Source organism: Centruroides sculpturatus, unplaced genomic scaffold, assembly GCF_000671375.1.
Source record: "Centruroides sculpturatus isolate CEXI.00-Female unplaced genomic scaffold, Cexi_2.0 scaffold1497, whole genome shotgun sequence".
NCBI lineage: Eukaryota > Metazoa > Arthropoda > Arachnida > Scorpiones > Buthidae > Centruroides > Centruroides sculpturatus.
The window spans coordinates 156,209-172,015 of record NW_019385715.1 but is presented as its reverse complement, the minus strand read 5'-3'; the positions used below and the strand labels follow the sequence as shown (position 1 = coordinate 172,015).

Genomic DNA, 15,807 nt, shown 5'->3' with positions numbered 1-15,807 from the left:
CTTTCTTTACTAGATTAGCCAGGCCATTTCCATTGCAGGTCTGATCAAACTGGTAATGGGTAGAAAATATGTCTCTAATTCTCAGCAAAGCAGAAAGGGTATTAAAAAAAAAGAAACTTTAATGATTCTGTGCATGCAATAACAAATCCCCGCTTGGCTGTCACATTGCCTAAGAACACTTAATTTTAACAGTGAGCATATCAGTGGATATTAAGACCCAATAGTTCACAACATCTCTTGTTTTTATTATGTTTGAGAGACATATCTCCAGTTGAGATGTGCTTTAATTCGATTCTTCCTTTACTGATGAGGTCTTTCACAAAATGTAGCTTTATGTTGATGTGTTTCACCCTTTTGTGAGCGCCTTTTTCATTGGCTATACATATTGCTGCCTGATTATTGGAAAAATGCAAATTGTTTCTGAAATTTTGAATTTGCTTGGTAGCACTTCTTTTAATAACAATTGGATCCAAATAACTTCTTTGCTAGCCTCAGTAATCATGACATATTTCGCCTTGTACTTTGAAAGACTGACAGTTTTTTGTTTACAGCTTGACCAGTTTATATTTATTTCCTATTATGAAACAGTACCCAGAATGAGATTTTCTGTCATCTTCTCCACTAGTAAAAGTATCATCACAGAAACCTATAATATCTTGTTCTCCGTTTTTTTGATAGCCAAGCATTACAGCTGCAGTTCCCTTTAAATATTTAAACACTCCCTTTACTGTCCCCAATGAGTTCTGTCAAATGCATTATTAAACTTGCTCAAATTTGAAACTATATATGCAATATCAGGATGGGTCATTACTGCATCATACATAAGACAAATACTTGCTTGCTGGGTATTATCAACATCAACTCAGAATTTATCTCCTCAGATTTCCTAAGTTTTAAGTTAAGATCACATGGAATGGAAACTGGATTACATTTATCTATAAAATAAACATTCCAAAATCTCATGGATGTATTTTCTCTGGCTAAGTGTAATTGTGCCAATGTCACTATTTTTTTTAATTTCTACCTCTAAGAAGGACTTTGGAAAACCCAAGTCTTTTAGTTTGAATGATTCTGTCAACTTCTGTTTAATTTCATCTACCCAGTTACTGCTATTGTAATGTAATATTATAATGTCATCTACATGAATCAACAAAAATAAGATTTTGTTATCCTTAACCCAGTAATACAAACAGGCATCAGAGCTTGACATTTGTTACCTGATTTGCATTAGTTTTTCTCTCAATGTCTGTTGCCAAACACATTGTCCTGATTGTCTCAACCCATACAATGCTTTATGCAACTTACAAACCCAATTCTTTTTCTCTTCTATACTTCTATATCTTCTGGCTGAACTACATAGATTACTTCATGCAGTTTTCCATTGAAGTATGCTGTTTTAAAATCAAACTGCCTAAGTTCTAGGTTTTACGTTGCAGTTAATGCAAAGAGCAACCTAATAGTTCTGGTGGTCGATGCATGTGTTTCCTTGAAAGCCACTCCACTAACCTGAGTGCAACCTTTAGCTACTAACCTGGTTTGAATTTTCCCTTCTTTTTTAGGAAAAACCCATTTAGTTTTTATTGTTTTCTTATCACTAGGCAATTTACACAATTCCCATACTTTTTGATCTTGAATTGCCTTTAACTCTACTTTTATTGCTTTAACCCAATCTTCAGAATTTGGACCCTTAATTTAATTGCCTGCATATATGAGAAAGGCACTTGTTTTACTGCATAAATGGTTGAATCACTATATCTTTGTGGTGGCTTAACATTTCTCTTTGTTCGGGCACTTGGAGTTGAGACAGATGGCACTGCTCTTTTGGTTCTCCTCAGGCTTATCATCAGACATCATGGAGTCTGCATTGATATCTTGGATGTGGACATGTTGTCCATCATCATCAAGTTTGAAATCAGTCCCCACTGACCTCTTGGATTCATCTTTAATGGAATCTTCCTCCTCATCTGAGCTAGAGATTGGAAAAACGTGCATAGTTTCTGTCTGTTTCTCTACAGCTGTCATTTCATCAAATTTCACATCTCATGATATCACAATGGACTTGTTTCTGGGATCATACAGTCTGTAAGCTTGCTTAGTGGATGAATAACCAAGCTGGATGTATTTGCATGCATGTGCTTGAAACTTGTGCTTTTGTTGTTGTTTATGGATCTGTACTGTACATATGTTGTACATCTGAATACTCTGAGATGTCTTAAACTCACTTTTCACTTAAACCATTTTTCCTATGGAATGTTTCCATTCTGTTGTGGAATATGGTTAATGATATAGGCTGCTGTGAGGTTTGCCGATCGGGGAGAAAGTGTTGCGACAGTTGAGCGGTCAGCACTGTTGTGTGGGAGTGAAAAAAACTTACTGAGACAGGTTCTCCATCGTATACTGTTTAATAAATATAAAAATTTTTCTTACAACAAATCCTTAAAACAGCGTAACACCTATCCAAAGTCAAGCAACAAGTTCAACTGTTCTGACGATAGTTTTACTTCTGGCGATGGAGGCCTGAAGACGTCGACTCCAGGCTGCACAACACTATTTGGACCGAGGTCTTCTATCTACAAGGTTGACTTTAGCGATCTTGATGGCACGGGAGGGTGAAGACAAGTCCTCCAAATATCTGACAAGTTCTTGTGGGAGAATGTCCTGATGACAAAAATTCTGGAGAGGAGCACTGCGAACTAAAAGCCAAGAACTACAAACCAAGAACATCACATCCTTTTTTTGTGTGGTTTTTATAAGTTTTTTCTGGATCCCAGATTGAACATTCCGATAGGTCAGTGCCGATCTGCCCGCTCTCTAATTGGTCCCCCTCCTCGTTATGAATTGTAACGAGATTGGAGCCCAGATCGTGGGGTGAGTCAACTCCGACTGACAATTTGATTCCTATCAAAGATGTTCGATCTAAGTACTCAAATTCATCCATTGTTTTAACCTGAGTAGTTCGACTTTCTTAGAAATTTTTACAGATATGTCCTTATATGAACATAAAATATTCATTTTGTGTTTGACGGTTTCTTTTTACAATATTATAAGAATAATAATTATAATTAAAAAATTATTTTCATACGAAATTAAAAACATTTTCTGTGCACTAATTTCTAACCACTTCCGGAGCCTCACACTGCTGTTAATACACCTTTTCCCCAGTACTCTGGAGAAATCTTAGCCTCGAGCAACATACAACAGACCTTTTCTAGTCGAGTCCTGTTCATTCAGTCAGATTTCCCATTTTGTTGTGGTGAGTATGGAGTTGGTGATTATCACATGTTTGCTCAAAAAAGTTTTAAATTGACTATTTACATATTCACCACCATTATCAGTCTTCAAGTTTTTAATCTGTTTCCTGTTTGCTTCTCTACCAATCTTTTGTAGTTCATAAAACAGTTAAGCACTTTAGCACTTTACTTTTTGATTTTAGAAGATAAATATGAGTCCATCCCGAATAGTCATTAATAAAAGTCAGCAGATACTTCACATCTTCAAGGAATGTCACCCCCATGGGACCACATATGTCACTATGAACTAGTTCTAATAGATCTTTTGTTTGATGATTTGTTCTTTGGTGAAATGGTTGACATTGACTTTTACCTTGAATACACATATCACATACATCACTTGGCACTGATCTAAAATCAATCCTGTTTGGGTTCTCTGTCAAAATATACTTTATAGTATATTTATTGGGATGTCCCATTCATTTGTGCTATAACCAATATTTATTCTGAAGACTAGCTATATTTATAGAATTTTTATACACATCCAGCACATATAGCCAATTTTTATACACTTCTTTGCCATTGTATAACAATAAGTATAAGAGCTGATGTCATGTCCATACTTATTGTACTTAAAGCATCTTCCATTAAAACTTTTTGAATTGTCATTTTTTTGTTAACAGTAGTATCCCTTCTATTGAAATGATCTCTTGTTGCACTAAACACTTTTGTCTCATTAATACTAATACAATCATTTATTCAGGCATCCTACTGTATTAGTTTAGCTTTAATTGCTACTGAGGTTAATTTTGTATCTTCAATAATTACTAAATTAGTCACTAAACTGTCATATTCCTCTAGTAGACACATTAAAAGTAATTCTGCATGCTCCTGTTGTAAACTGTACAACCATTTTTTCTCAATTGATCAATAAGGGTTTGTGCTTTGTTTATATAAGCAGCCATATCTGAACACAGGTTGAAGTTAATGGAATAAAGTTCTTTTTATTTGCAGTCTCTTCAGATGCTCTTATCTTTGTAAAGGTTTGTGATAGTGTCATGCTTCTTTAATGCTTGTACAATGTTGGATATCAACTTTAATATGATCCCTAACAGCCAATGCTATTGTTCCTAACACCTGATGATCACAACTTCTTTCTTTTGTTGTAGGGTCAAGATCTGTTATGAGTGTCTCAATTGCTGCCCACAGGTCTTCCTTCATCAGTAGCATTTTCATATTGAATTGACATGATGATAAATTAGATCCTTCATCCAATTTCTGAAAGTTGACAAACCCTTCTTTTGTGCAGTTACCATTATTTCCTTGATAACTTTCCATTTTTATATGTGGTGTTTTGATTATCCCACTAAATCACAGATTAATTCAGTGTCCAACTCAACAAAAGTGTTACCCGGCCCATAACCAGTTATTTATTTGTTGGTGTACTGGATGGCCTGAGCCAGCAAGGATAAAAAATGGATAAATGTTATACATGTGTTTATTCCATGAGATCAATACACAAAGAGAGTGAACATATACAATGAGTACAATGACCCAAAAGGATCATGGGTAGTACAATACCCTGGATGTCATCATCACTCAAACTCTTTCTGCCCTCCAGGTGAAGGCAGGAAAAAAAATGGTTAAAGGCATGTGATAGACTCAACATAAACAACCTCTTGGACAAACCTTTTCCCAAAGAATTTCATCATTTTGCCTATGCTGATGATACACTCCTGGCCCTTGGAGCCAATAGCAGGTGAGAAATTGAGGACACAGGAAATGCATTTTGATTGTTTCCATTACTAGTTTCTTTTAATTTACTAAACCTAAATTTTGGCTTTCTTTAGTAATTTAAATCATACAGGGATACATTAATTGATTATTGTAGACTTTATTATTATACTTGGATTAATAAGTTACTAAAAGAAGCCAAAATTTATGCTTAGTAAATAAACTGGAAATACACTTTGAAACAGATCTCCAAATGGGTATCAGAACAGAAAGTAGACTTTAACCCCAGTAAGACATGTTTTAAAAATCCCTAGTCTTTACTAGAGAGGGTCCACTATGCAAATGAATGGGAAATCCATAAACAAAAACCATGAGACCACCATGTCCAGAGTGTAAAGCAAACCTCAATGTTTGCTTTCAAACTTCAGAAGAATTGCCAAACAGAGAAGTCTGGATCCTTAAAAAGAGGTACTAATCATTATTTATGTGGTAACATTCATTTCTAAGATCTCATATGCAGCTACAACCACAAATAGATACAACCCAAAAACCATGTACTAATGGCACAAAGAACTGCCACCCTGGCACTCACAAAGGCCTTTGAACAACTTCCACTGAAGCTCTCCTAGTTGTCTTAAGAAAACCATCCATAAATCTAATCATAGCAGAAAGAGCGTTAAGATATGAGATAAGAAAAGGATAGTGCCTAGATATTGGTTAAGGTTAAAATTTAGTTAGGTCAAAATTTCCATATAAAACTATTAGAAAATTTTTAATTACTGTATTAACAATCTTTTCATTATTAGCCTATTATCATTAATCAACATTATAATATTCATTTTTATATTAATTTTAATTTTCACAAAAGGACACAAAAAATTTTGACAGATCTGCTAGCTAGTGCATGTGTAAACAGAAATGTCATACGAAATAAAACAAGAGAGAAACCACATTCCATTACCATATTGATTACATTGTGGCTAAGGCCAAGAAAATAAACCAGCTGTTGCTAAAATGTGCTAGGTGCACCTGGGACTAAATAATAAAGCTTGTAAAACTCTATATAATGGGGCAATACAACCAATGCTACTTTACATGGTCTCTAGCTGGGGTCATGTAACTAGTAAAAATTCAGTAGCAAGTAAATTACTCTTTTCAAAGACAATTTACTATCAGAATTTCAAAGTGCTGCAGAACTGTTCCAACTAATGCCTCTCTGATACTAGCAGATCTCCTTCCTTTGCTACTATGTATTGTAGAAAAGGTTCTGAACTACATCAGAACTACAAGCATCAAGGCTTAACAACAGTCTCTACTCCTATCTATGGCTGTTCATATGCTATCACGTTCAATTATCCTACTATCTCTGATCACGCTGTAAACAAGATTATCCCCAGGGTACATTTGGTGTCACCTGCTTCCTCCATTGATAACCATGCAGACATTAATATCTACACAGATGGGTTCAAAAGTCCCATTCATGTCTGCTTGAATATCTGTATCTTCCTCCAAACTGACATATTTTGCCCAAAATATGTTAGAAGATACAGATATCCCACATACCTCCATCTATCAAGCTGAAGATGCTGTCTATCAAGCTGTTTAGTGGGCCACTTCACTATCAACAAAACTCTGTCTATTAACATTTACAGTGATTATCCATCTGTCCTAAAAGCTCTATTAAATCCCAATTGCAATAACAATAAAATCACATATATCCAGCACCATATTAAAAATCTTGTAAATAAGATAACTTTTATATTTGTTCCTGGCCATGCTGGCACACTAGGAAATGAAAACGCCGACTTTCAGGCTGTCAGCTGCAAAGGACATTGACTTGGACTACACACACATCACTCTCTCATATAGCAGCCTTAAAAATTATATTCATGACAACGCTATACAAAAGTGGAATCAATAATGGTTGAGCAGTAAAACTGGTAAATAACAAGACATCATTTTCCTAGTGTTGAATGAAGATTCTCATCACCACTTAGAGATTTGTTTGCTACTGCTCAACTACTTACTGAGCATGGTAATTTTAGAAGCTACTTTGCAATGTATAACTGGGCAGAAACTGCCTCTTGCTTTTGCTCTGCAGAAAACCTAGACACCGTTGACCATATGATCTATCATTGTCCAATTTGCAATCAAGATAGACTTATTCTGAAATTAGAAATCTTTACACTTGGTTTCAGTTGGACATGTCCACTGGATATGTTTGTTCAGAAGCCACTGTTTGATGCTTTTTACAATTATGTTCAAAAAATATGGAAGAAAAGACTATTTATAATTTCTAATTTCACATTTAGTTTTCACTAAAAGTTTTATTTATTTATCTATTTCTATACTAAAAGCTGAATACTAATTTTATGTTTACTTAGTATCATGTATTTTGGTTTATGTATTCTTAATGTTATACATCTGTAGGAGTTGTGCACTTATTCTAATAAAAACAAGAGAGAGAAACCACCACAAGGCCTTTCTCCCATGGTAAAAAATGTGTAGAGCATGAGACTGCTAGCATTATTATTCTATCACATCACACAAGATGGCGTTAGTACAGCGAGCGTTCTTAATAGAAACTGCCAAATTAAAGCCAAATTAAATCAAAACATTACCACTCAACAAGATCAAAAAATAAAAATAAGAATATTACGTAAGATGAGATCTATTACCCCCCTACTCCTGAGTAAGAAGTCCTTGACCCCACCCACCCCAAAATACCTTACATAATTTATGGATTGCCCCTAACAGGTGTAAGTCTCCCCTTCAATACAGTGAACATTTTGCTCCATAGAATAGGAGCCCAACCATTCTGGCAATTAAACTCCTGAGGAAATGTGTGACAATGTTTTTACAGATTGTTCCAAACAAGAGACAGGTTGGAGCAGTCTTCATGGCTTACCATCAAAATGAAAAGATCTATCATCAAACTATTAAGCTGAATAGCAATTTTAATACCTTTCAATCTAAACTCATTGCTATTAAAAAGGTGATTAGAATAGTCAAATCAAATCTATCAAAATGAAGAAATTCTAATCCTAACTAATAGCAAATGTGCCTCAAGAAGAGTTTAAAAATTAAAAGTCTAAACTTAAAGACAGTGAAAACAACATAGTTTCAAATGGATAAGTGCCTACATCAGCAGCATTGGAAATGAAAGGGCAAATATTTTCACTAAACAGGCAGTCATGGAACCAATAGCAGCTCAAGGAAAAACAATGAAGAAAATTCATTAAAATAATGCAAAATATCAGGATTGGATTGATGAAAGCAGCTTCAGCAATCCAATTTCAACATTTTTGTATTGCTTCACTCATAATTGTTTTATAAATGCTAATACTTATATAGTACAGTATTTTTTGACTTAATACGGTTAAATTCTATATTAAAATATTTTTTAGAAATTAAATTATAAGATAGTGAAATATAGTTATTAAATTTATTTTTAGATTAATATTGATTATAATCAAAAATATAATGGTGAGGCATCTCAACAGGAAAAATACGTGTGGGGTAGTCCAGAACAAGGAAAACTAAAGAAACGAACTTTTAGACAAAAATATGTTCCTCCTCGTCTACAAGGATCACCCCGAATCTCCTCTGATAAAATTTCTATTCTAAAACAAGAAAGTGATAATTCTATACAATCTAATGAGATGGCTCAAAAATCTACTTCATATAATATGAAGCCTACAAGTCCATTACAACAGCTTAATCATTCACCACATTCTCCATTTATTCCACAAGTAAGTATAAGTTAATAATATGAATCATGAATAGAAATAAATATTAGTGTATTTCTATTGATAATTAAATTTAAGATTCACATTTTTCAACATTTCGAAAATCATAATGCAGCATCTAAAATGATTATTTTAAAAGCTTCAAGATTATTTTAGACCAATTTTCTATTCAAATTCTTTCAAATTTTGTATAACATTATAATTGATTATATTTATCAAGAAAATTTTTACTTAGGATCGTGAAATGAATGAAAATGAAACCCCTGAAAAAACCAATGTCCAGAAATTTATAACGCCTAAAATTCCAACAAATCATGCTAAAGATTTTTCACAAAGAAGTGGAACACAAGATTTTAAAATGAAACAAACAAAAGTAATTATCTACTATAAGTAATAGATATGCATTATATCAATGGTGTGGTTTTCTTTATATTCTTTTAAAAAATCATTTTTTAAAAAATATTTCTTCAAAAAAATTGATGAGACTTCATAGGTTAAATCCAAAGAAGTTAACCAACATTTTTTTTGTCTGGACTGCATTCCATCAGAGACAAAAACTTCTGAGTGTTATCTTCATTATTCTTTATTCACTATGCATTTCAGGTGCAAAATTTTTGTGTAACTTGCACCCTCATCAGGTGTTACATTTCTGTTTTATGTTTAGACATACAGTTACGCAGTGTTGATGTTGTATCCCTTAACATCGCGTAGCTGTATGTCTAAACATAAAACAGAAATGTAACACCTGATGAGGGGTGCAAGTTACACAAAAATCTTGCACCTGAAATGCATAGTGAATAAAGAATAACGAAGATAACACTCAGAAGTTTTTGTCTCTGATGAAATGCAGTCCAGACAAAAAAAAATGTTGGTTAACTTCTTCAGATTTAACCTATGAAGTCTCATCAAATTTTTTGAAGAAATATTTTTAAAAAATTGGTTTTTTAAAAGAATAAAAGTAATATGAAAAACTGAATTTTTTTAAACAAAAAAGTTTACGTAAATTTTTTCATTAAATATAAATTTTCATTTTTTAGATAGATGATTTTGAAAATATCTGGGAAGGGTTACGACAGACTCGAGATCCATTTCCTCCTCAGCCCTCTGGTGGTCATCCTGCATTCAGCAAGCAGTTATCAGTTGAAGAACTTTTTCAAGGTTGTAGCAACTTCTATCAATTTCTTTGTTTTAATCAATTATTGTTTCAATTTAATCTCTTTTTTTTATAATTTGATAGACATTTAATGAAAAACAAATATATTTAAAATTGAATAAAAATTGATGCTTTAAATTTATTTTATTTTATTCATTGATGATGATAACTCAATTTTAGAAAATATAAAATAACTTTTAAAGTCAGGGTGGGCAACCTTCAACTCACAAACCAGATCTGGCTTTTAACAAGGTTTTAATTATCAGGGCTATTTTTTAAATAAGGTCCATTTGTGAATGAGAGTGAGAATAACGTGCGATTGCAGCAGTGCATGTGTGCATCTGCTCCTAGCATGCTTTGCACACATTTAGACACCATTTGCAGCCATATCGTCTGTCTGTGTGCTGAGCTGTAAAAGTTTATAATGTTTAAGAAAATTGAGTCACCCACCAACTGTGAGATACGATCTGTTATTCAATTCTTGAGTGCAAGAAACTTGGCAGCAGTGGATATTCATTGTCAGATTTGTGAAGTTTAGGGTGATAATGCTATGAGTGACAGTAAGTTCAAAAGTGGGTGAGAATGTTCAAGGACGGGCAGGTTAATGTGCATGATGAGCCACGTCCTGGCTTACCTTCTCTGATTTCCGAAGATTTGGTTTGTGATGTGGATAACAAAGTTTGAGAGGACCAACAATTCACGATTTCAATGTTATCAATTGAATTTCCACAGGTTTCAGATCAGTTTTGTATACCATTGTTTCGGAGAAACTGAATTATCGAAAATTGTGTACTCGATGAGTTCCAAGATTGCTTTCTGACGATCACAAAACAAAAAGATTCAGCAGTGCTTTATCATTTTTGACTCAATAAAATCAGGAAGGAGATGAATTGTTGGACCACATCATTACAGGAGATGAGACTTGGGTGTCTCACATGACTCCTGAGTCCAAGCAACAGTCAATGGAATGGCGACATACATCTTTGCCAACCAAAGCCAAACAATCCATTTCAGCACAAAAAATTATGGCAACTGTCTTTTGGGACAGGAAAGGGATTTTGTTAGTGGATTTTATGCCAAGAGGCACAACAATCAATTCTGATGCATATTGTGTGACCTTGAGAAAATTCTGGCATGGTCTTCCAGTGTGATGTTGCTCCATGACAATGTAAGGCCACGTGTTTCTGCACAAACACAAGGTCTAATCAGTTCTTTTGGATGGAAACAACTGGATCATCCAGTGATTTTCACTTGTTTTGATATTTAAAGGAGTTTTTGCTGGTCAATGGTTCAACAACGACAGTGAAAACTGCAGTCATGGATGGATTCAGCTTTTTCACAGGTGGCAGATTTCTTTGAAGTCAGAATTCAAAAAAATTGTTCAGCGGTATGACAAATGCATGAACAAAAATGGAAATTATGTACAAAAGTAGAAAAAAGTATGTAAAATGTGGGAAAAAATATATATTAATGATATTTACAGTATTTTTCTTCTTATTAAAAAACAGATCTTATTTTAAAAAATAGCCTTCATTTAACTAGTTATATAGAGTGAAAACTACTTAGGCAACCACCTGCATTTGACGGGCACCTGTCAAAACAAGCAAAAATTTCTGGCACCAAATAGTTTATTCATAAAGTCTTCATATAAGTTACCTGTATTAAACAACCACCTGTGTAATGCGACTGTGGGCATCAATTTTTGGTCCAAAACAACATACAACAACTGTAATAAGCAACCACTTCCGTGAATATATCTGGTCTAAACTATTGTTCAACAAAGTTTTCCTCTGCCTAATATAATGAATTAAACTCTCGTTCAAACCCACCTCAGACACTTCTCCAACCCTTGAAATTAGGTGCAGGTGTTAATGAATTAGTCTAGCAAGAAAGGAAATTCATTTCAGTTTGTTTGAAATTGTATGAAAAACAAAAGAAATGCAAAGTGCTGTCATTAGAAGATCGTATTAAAGTTATCACAAAAGCAATTAGCAGCTAAGTTTAACTGCGGGAAAACAAAATTTATTTTACCTTATACCTACAATATTTTCCTTGGGGATATAAAATATTGTACATGATACAATTAATAGGCTGATCTCATCATTTGATAAAATTTATTTATTTTTATTTATTTATTTCGAAGCTCATATACAGTACTGCACATGTGCGATAAATAGTTTTTGTATCAACCTGCCTTATTTCCACGATATTTTTAGAAAAATAATATTCAAGTAATTTTTGCAGGCAAAATATTCAAAAAACAATAAACGCATTAATGCAAAAATCAGTTTTACAGGCAACCTTCCTTTTTCGATTCCGCAATGACAATTGTGGAATGTAATGAAATCGTATAATGAGAAAAAATAATAAAATCGTTTTATTATTAATTAATAATTTTTCTTATTGTACTTAAGAAAATATTAAAAAATACAGTATTTTTAAAGTTAAAATAAGATTAAACTAATGAATACCAAAACCAAAGTGATGTAGAGATACAATGCACTTGTATATTGATGACGTAATACTCGTGAATGAGGAGCGAATGAAGAGAACCAAGTTGAATTAATTAAGTCGGAAAAAAGAAAGTGTGCATTATAATTGAGAAAATGTGACTATTGTATTAATCTTTAAAATATTGGTATTAAATCTGTCTTATAAAATCACGACTCCTGTAAATCGAGTTATCCGATAAGAATAAAATACAATACCAATATAGCCCTATCATTAAAAAAATTCATTTATTTTTGCTCACCTTGAGTTTTGCTTAGTAGAAATGGCTAAAAAGTGCGCAAAATACATATGGAAATATGGTATTACAGCACCACTTGTATTGGACAACCACCTGTCTAAAAGACCACTTTTTGATGGAACCGTGGGTGGTCGCCATAGACAGATTTTACTGTATATATTTTTATTTTTTACTTGCTTTGTACATATTGTAAATTTTTTGTTTTATTATAATTATTGTTAATCATTTGTGTAGTTCTTAATGTAGGTATAATTGTTAAAATTGAGAGTGGAAATCAACTGTCTAGGGACATTTCTTTAACTATACAATAAATAAATAAATATTTGTATTAATAACAATAGGTATGTTTCATTCTCATATAAGTATGAAAATATACCTTTAATAGTATTAGAATAATGAAAAATTAGTGATTATATTTTTTAAGATAAATCTTAATATTATCATAGATTACATTGTAAAAATATTAAAAGTAGTAATTTTGAAATTTACTATCAAATTAGGACTTAAAGAAAATCATATATACATATTGTACAGTACATATGAATCATAAATGCATACACGAATATAATAAAAATAATTTACTGTATCAGTTGCTTTTCATTTTAAATTGTGATTGTAATATTTCTATTTAATTTAATATGTTCACCGCTGGTATAAAAACTGATTTCCTTAGCAATATGCCAAAAATTTGGTTTTCTTTTTTATTTTTTCTTTAAAAAGTTAATTTTTAAATTGAGAATTTTACTTTGTATTTTTTAGTGAATTCACATGAAAAGTTTTATATACAATAATTTTTTTACATACTTGGCATAGTTTATCAATAAAGATAAATTGTAATATAGATAATTTAATCTTCAGCTATATAATTTTATATGCATATTTTAAAATGTTTTATAGGAGCAAAAGAAGCAGAAAATGCAATTAATCAGTCCATATCATTGAAACCAAATGTACATTCTTCAGACAAAATGTTAAATCGGCATAAGAGGTATTTACATTGCAGTTATTCAGAATATTAATAAGTTATGTATATAGATAAATAAAATAATTTTGTTTTTATTTCTAGTTGTGCTATTACAGAATTAAATAATCTTTCAAATTCTCTTTGGAAAAAATCTCCCATTTATAAAGATCTTACTGCTGGACCAATGGTTAGTATATATACAGAATATATATATATATAGAATATAATTTGTATTTGAATGTAAAAATTATCTACAAAATAGTAAGAATTAATTTTTAAGTAATAATTATATAAAATTTTATTATATTTGAACAGAAGTAAGTAGTATTCAAATGAGAAATAAATAATTAAAATTCATACATTAATTCTAATTTATGTGGATTTAATATAACTATTAGTGACTTATAAAAAATTTAAATTTCAAAAGTATAAGATAAATATTTTAATCAAATTAAAAATAAATATTTGAAGTAGTTACTGGATGTGAGGAATACTCTCTTGTGCATTATCATTTAATTATTAATAGTTTTTAATCAATTATAGTCAATAGTCAGTAGTGTTGAATGTCATAAATTTAGTTTAATGGGATAATGGTTTGGTTTCATTCCTATTGCCTCTAAAAAAAGATGCTTTGAGCAGAAATGTTTTGAGTTTTGGCAGGTACTTTGGAAGAGGTAAGAGCATAAATGGTGCTTCCATATACAGGATGTAATGGTTTCAATAATATTTATTTTTTGTTAAGTAGGATTAAATCTGAGTGATATGATTCATCTTATGTTTCACTGTGTGTTTTCACCACCATTGCAAAGACTCATTGACAATAGGTATAAAGCTGTTAATAATCTAAATAATTGGGTACTTGCAGATATCTATTTAAAAATTCTTATATTGTAACATCATCTAAAGTTTACATACAATATAGCATTTAAAAACATAAGGAAACAAAATTATAAAAATATATAAATATAATTTTTCTATCAAGTTGTTTCAAATTGGATACATTTTGTAACAGATTTTTTAGTTATAAAATAAAAGACAATAAACAGACAATAAAAGTCCCAAAAAACTATTTTAAAAAATTTAATTATAAACAAGCAAACCTTTTGTAAAATACAACACTGTCATTTCATATAGGCAAATAGATGACCTGTTGAAGATTAAAACATAAACAAAGCAAACTGGGATAATTTTAACAGCAAGCTTAGAAGAGTTTTTGATTTCACACAGTACATTTTTGGAAGCAGTATGTTTGTTAGAAACATCTAATCATTGGTTAGTTTTGCAACAAAGAGACATAAGTCTAGATACACCTTTTAAAATCATATAAAAAATAGTATTCATGGTGTCTCTCAAGAAATGTCCATAAATTATAATATTTTCATTGAATATTTGAGAAATGAACAGTGTTTGTCATTCCATAGAATATAAATGGTATTATGTAGAGATACATCACTCTGTTGCAACAAGAACCCAAACTTATATTTAAAATCATATCTAATTCATTTTAGCCAAATTTTGAGATATGCCTTTACAACAATATGAAATTTTGAAAAATTATTCTTTGAAAGTTTGTATTGGAGTATTCCAGAGCATTAAATGTAAAAATAGTGATTATAACATCAACATTTTTTAAATCAGTTTTGTAATGAACACTTATTATTATTGTAAGAAACAAAGTTTTATTAGATTGATTGGAAGGAACATTTTCTCTAATACAACTTTAGAAAGCTCAGTAAATTGGTTGACATCACTGAAATTTTTAAAATTTATTTCATTTATAACTTGTCTTAATTCTTAGCTCCAAATTATATTTTTAATAAAATTAATTTTGAAACTTAAATTTTTGTTTTTATTTATGATATATTTTATGCATGTGTTCTCAAGACTATTCTTTTTAAATTATAATAATAATACATTTATTTGACTATTATTTTGAAATATTTCTATAGAGTACTTGTCAAGCAGAAGTGATATTACCAAATGGAAAAAACTTCAGCAGTATTATTTCTCCTTCAATTCAAAAGGCAAGAGAGAGTGCAGCAGAACAAGCATTAGCTTTCATGGTATAATCTTTTTCTAATTCTTTCAAATTAGTTAGACTTAAGTTTATTTTGCATTTGAATGATGTATTATTTTATTCACATCATAATACTTGTACAATATATATTAATATATATTAAATATGATTAATAATGAGATGATTAATAATATATATATATATATATAAT

The 15,807-nt window shown here is 31.3% G+C and overlaps 1 protein-coding gene across 2 annotated transcripts in view; it reads left to right on the top strand.

Annotated features, from left to right (window-relative positions):
* Positions 1–15,807, top strand: part of LOC111641471 (5'-3' exoribonuclease 1-like) — a 31,784-nt gene that overhangs the window by 11,291 nt on the left and 4,686 nt on the right. The window contains exons 8-13 of one of the 2 annotated variants that reach the window (XM_023387642.1): positions 8,420–8,716; positions 8,949–9,086; positions 9,751–9,871; positions 13,513–13,603; positions 13,682–13,766; positions 15,529–15,642. In XM_023387642.1, coding sequence (XP_023243410.1) covers positions 8,420–8,716; positions 8,949–9,086; positions 9,751–9,871; positions 13,513–13,603; positions 13,682–13,766; positions 15,529–15,642 — 846 coding nt within the window. The remainder of the gene's footprint in view (positions 1–8,419; positions 8,717–8,948; positions 9,087–9,750; positions 9,872–13,512; positions 13,604–13,681; positions 13,767–15,528; positions 15,643–15,807) is intronic. The other variant, XM_023387643.1, reaches the window with a different exon arrangement.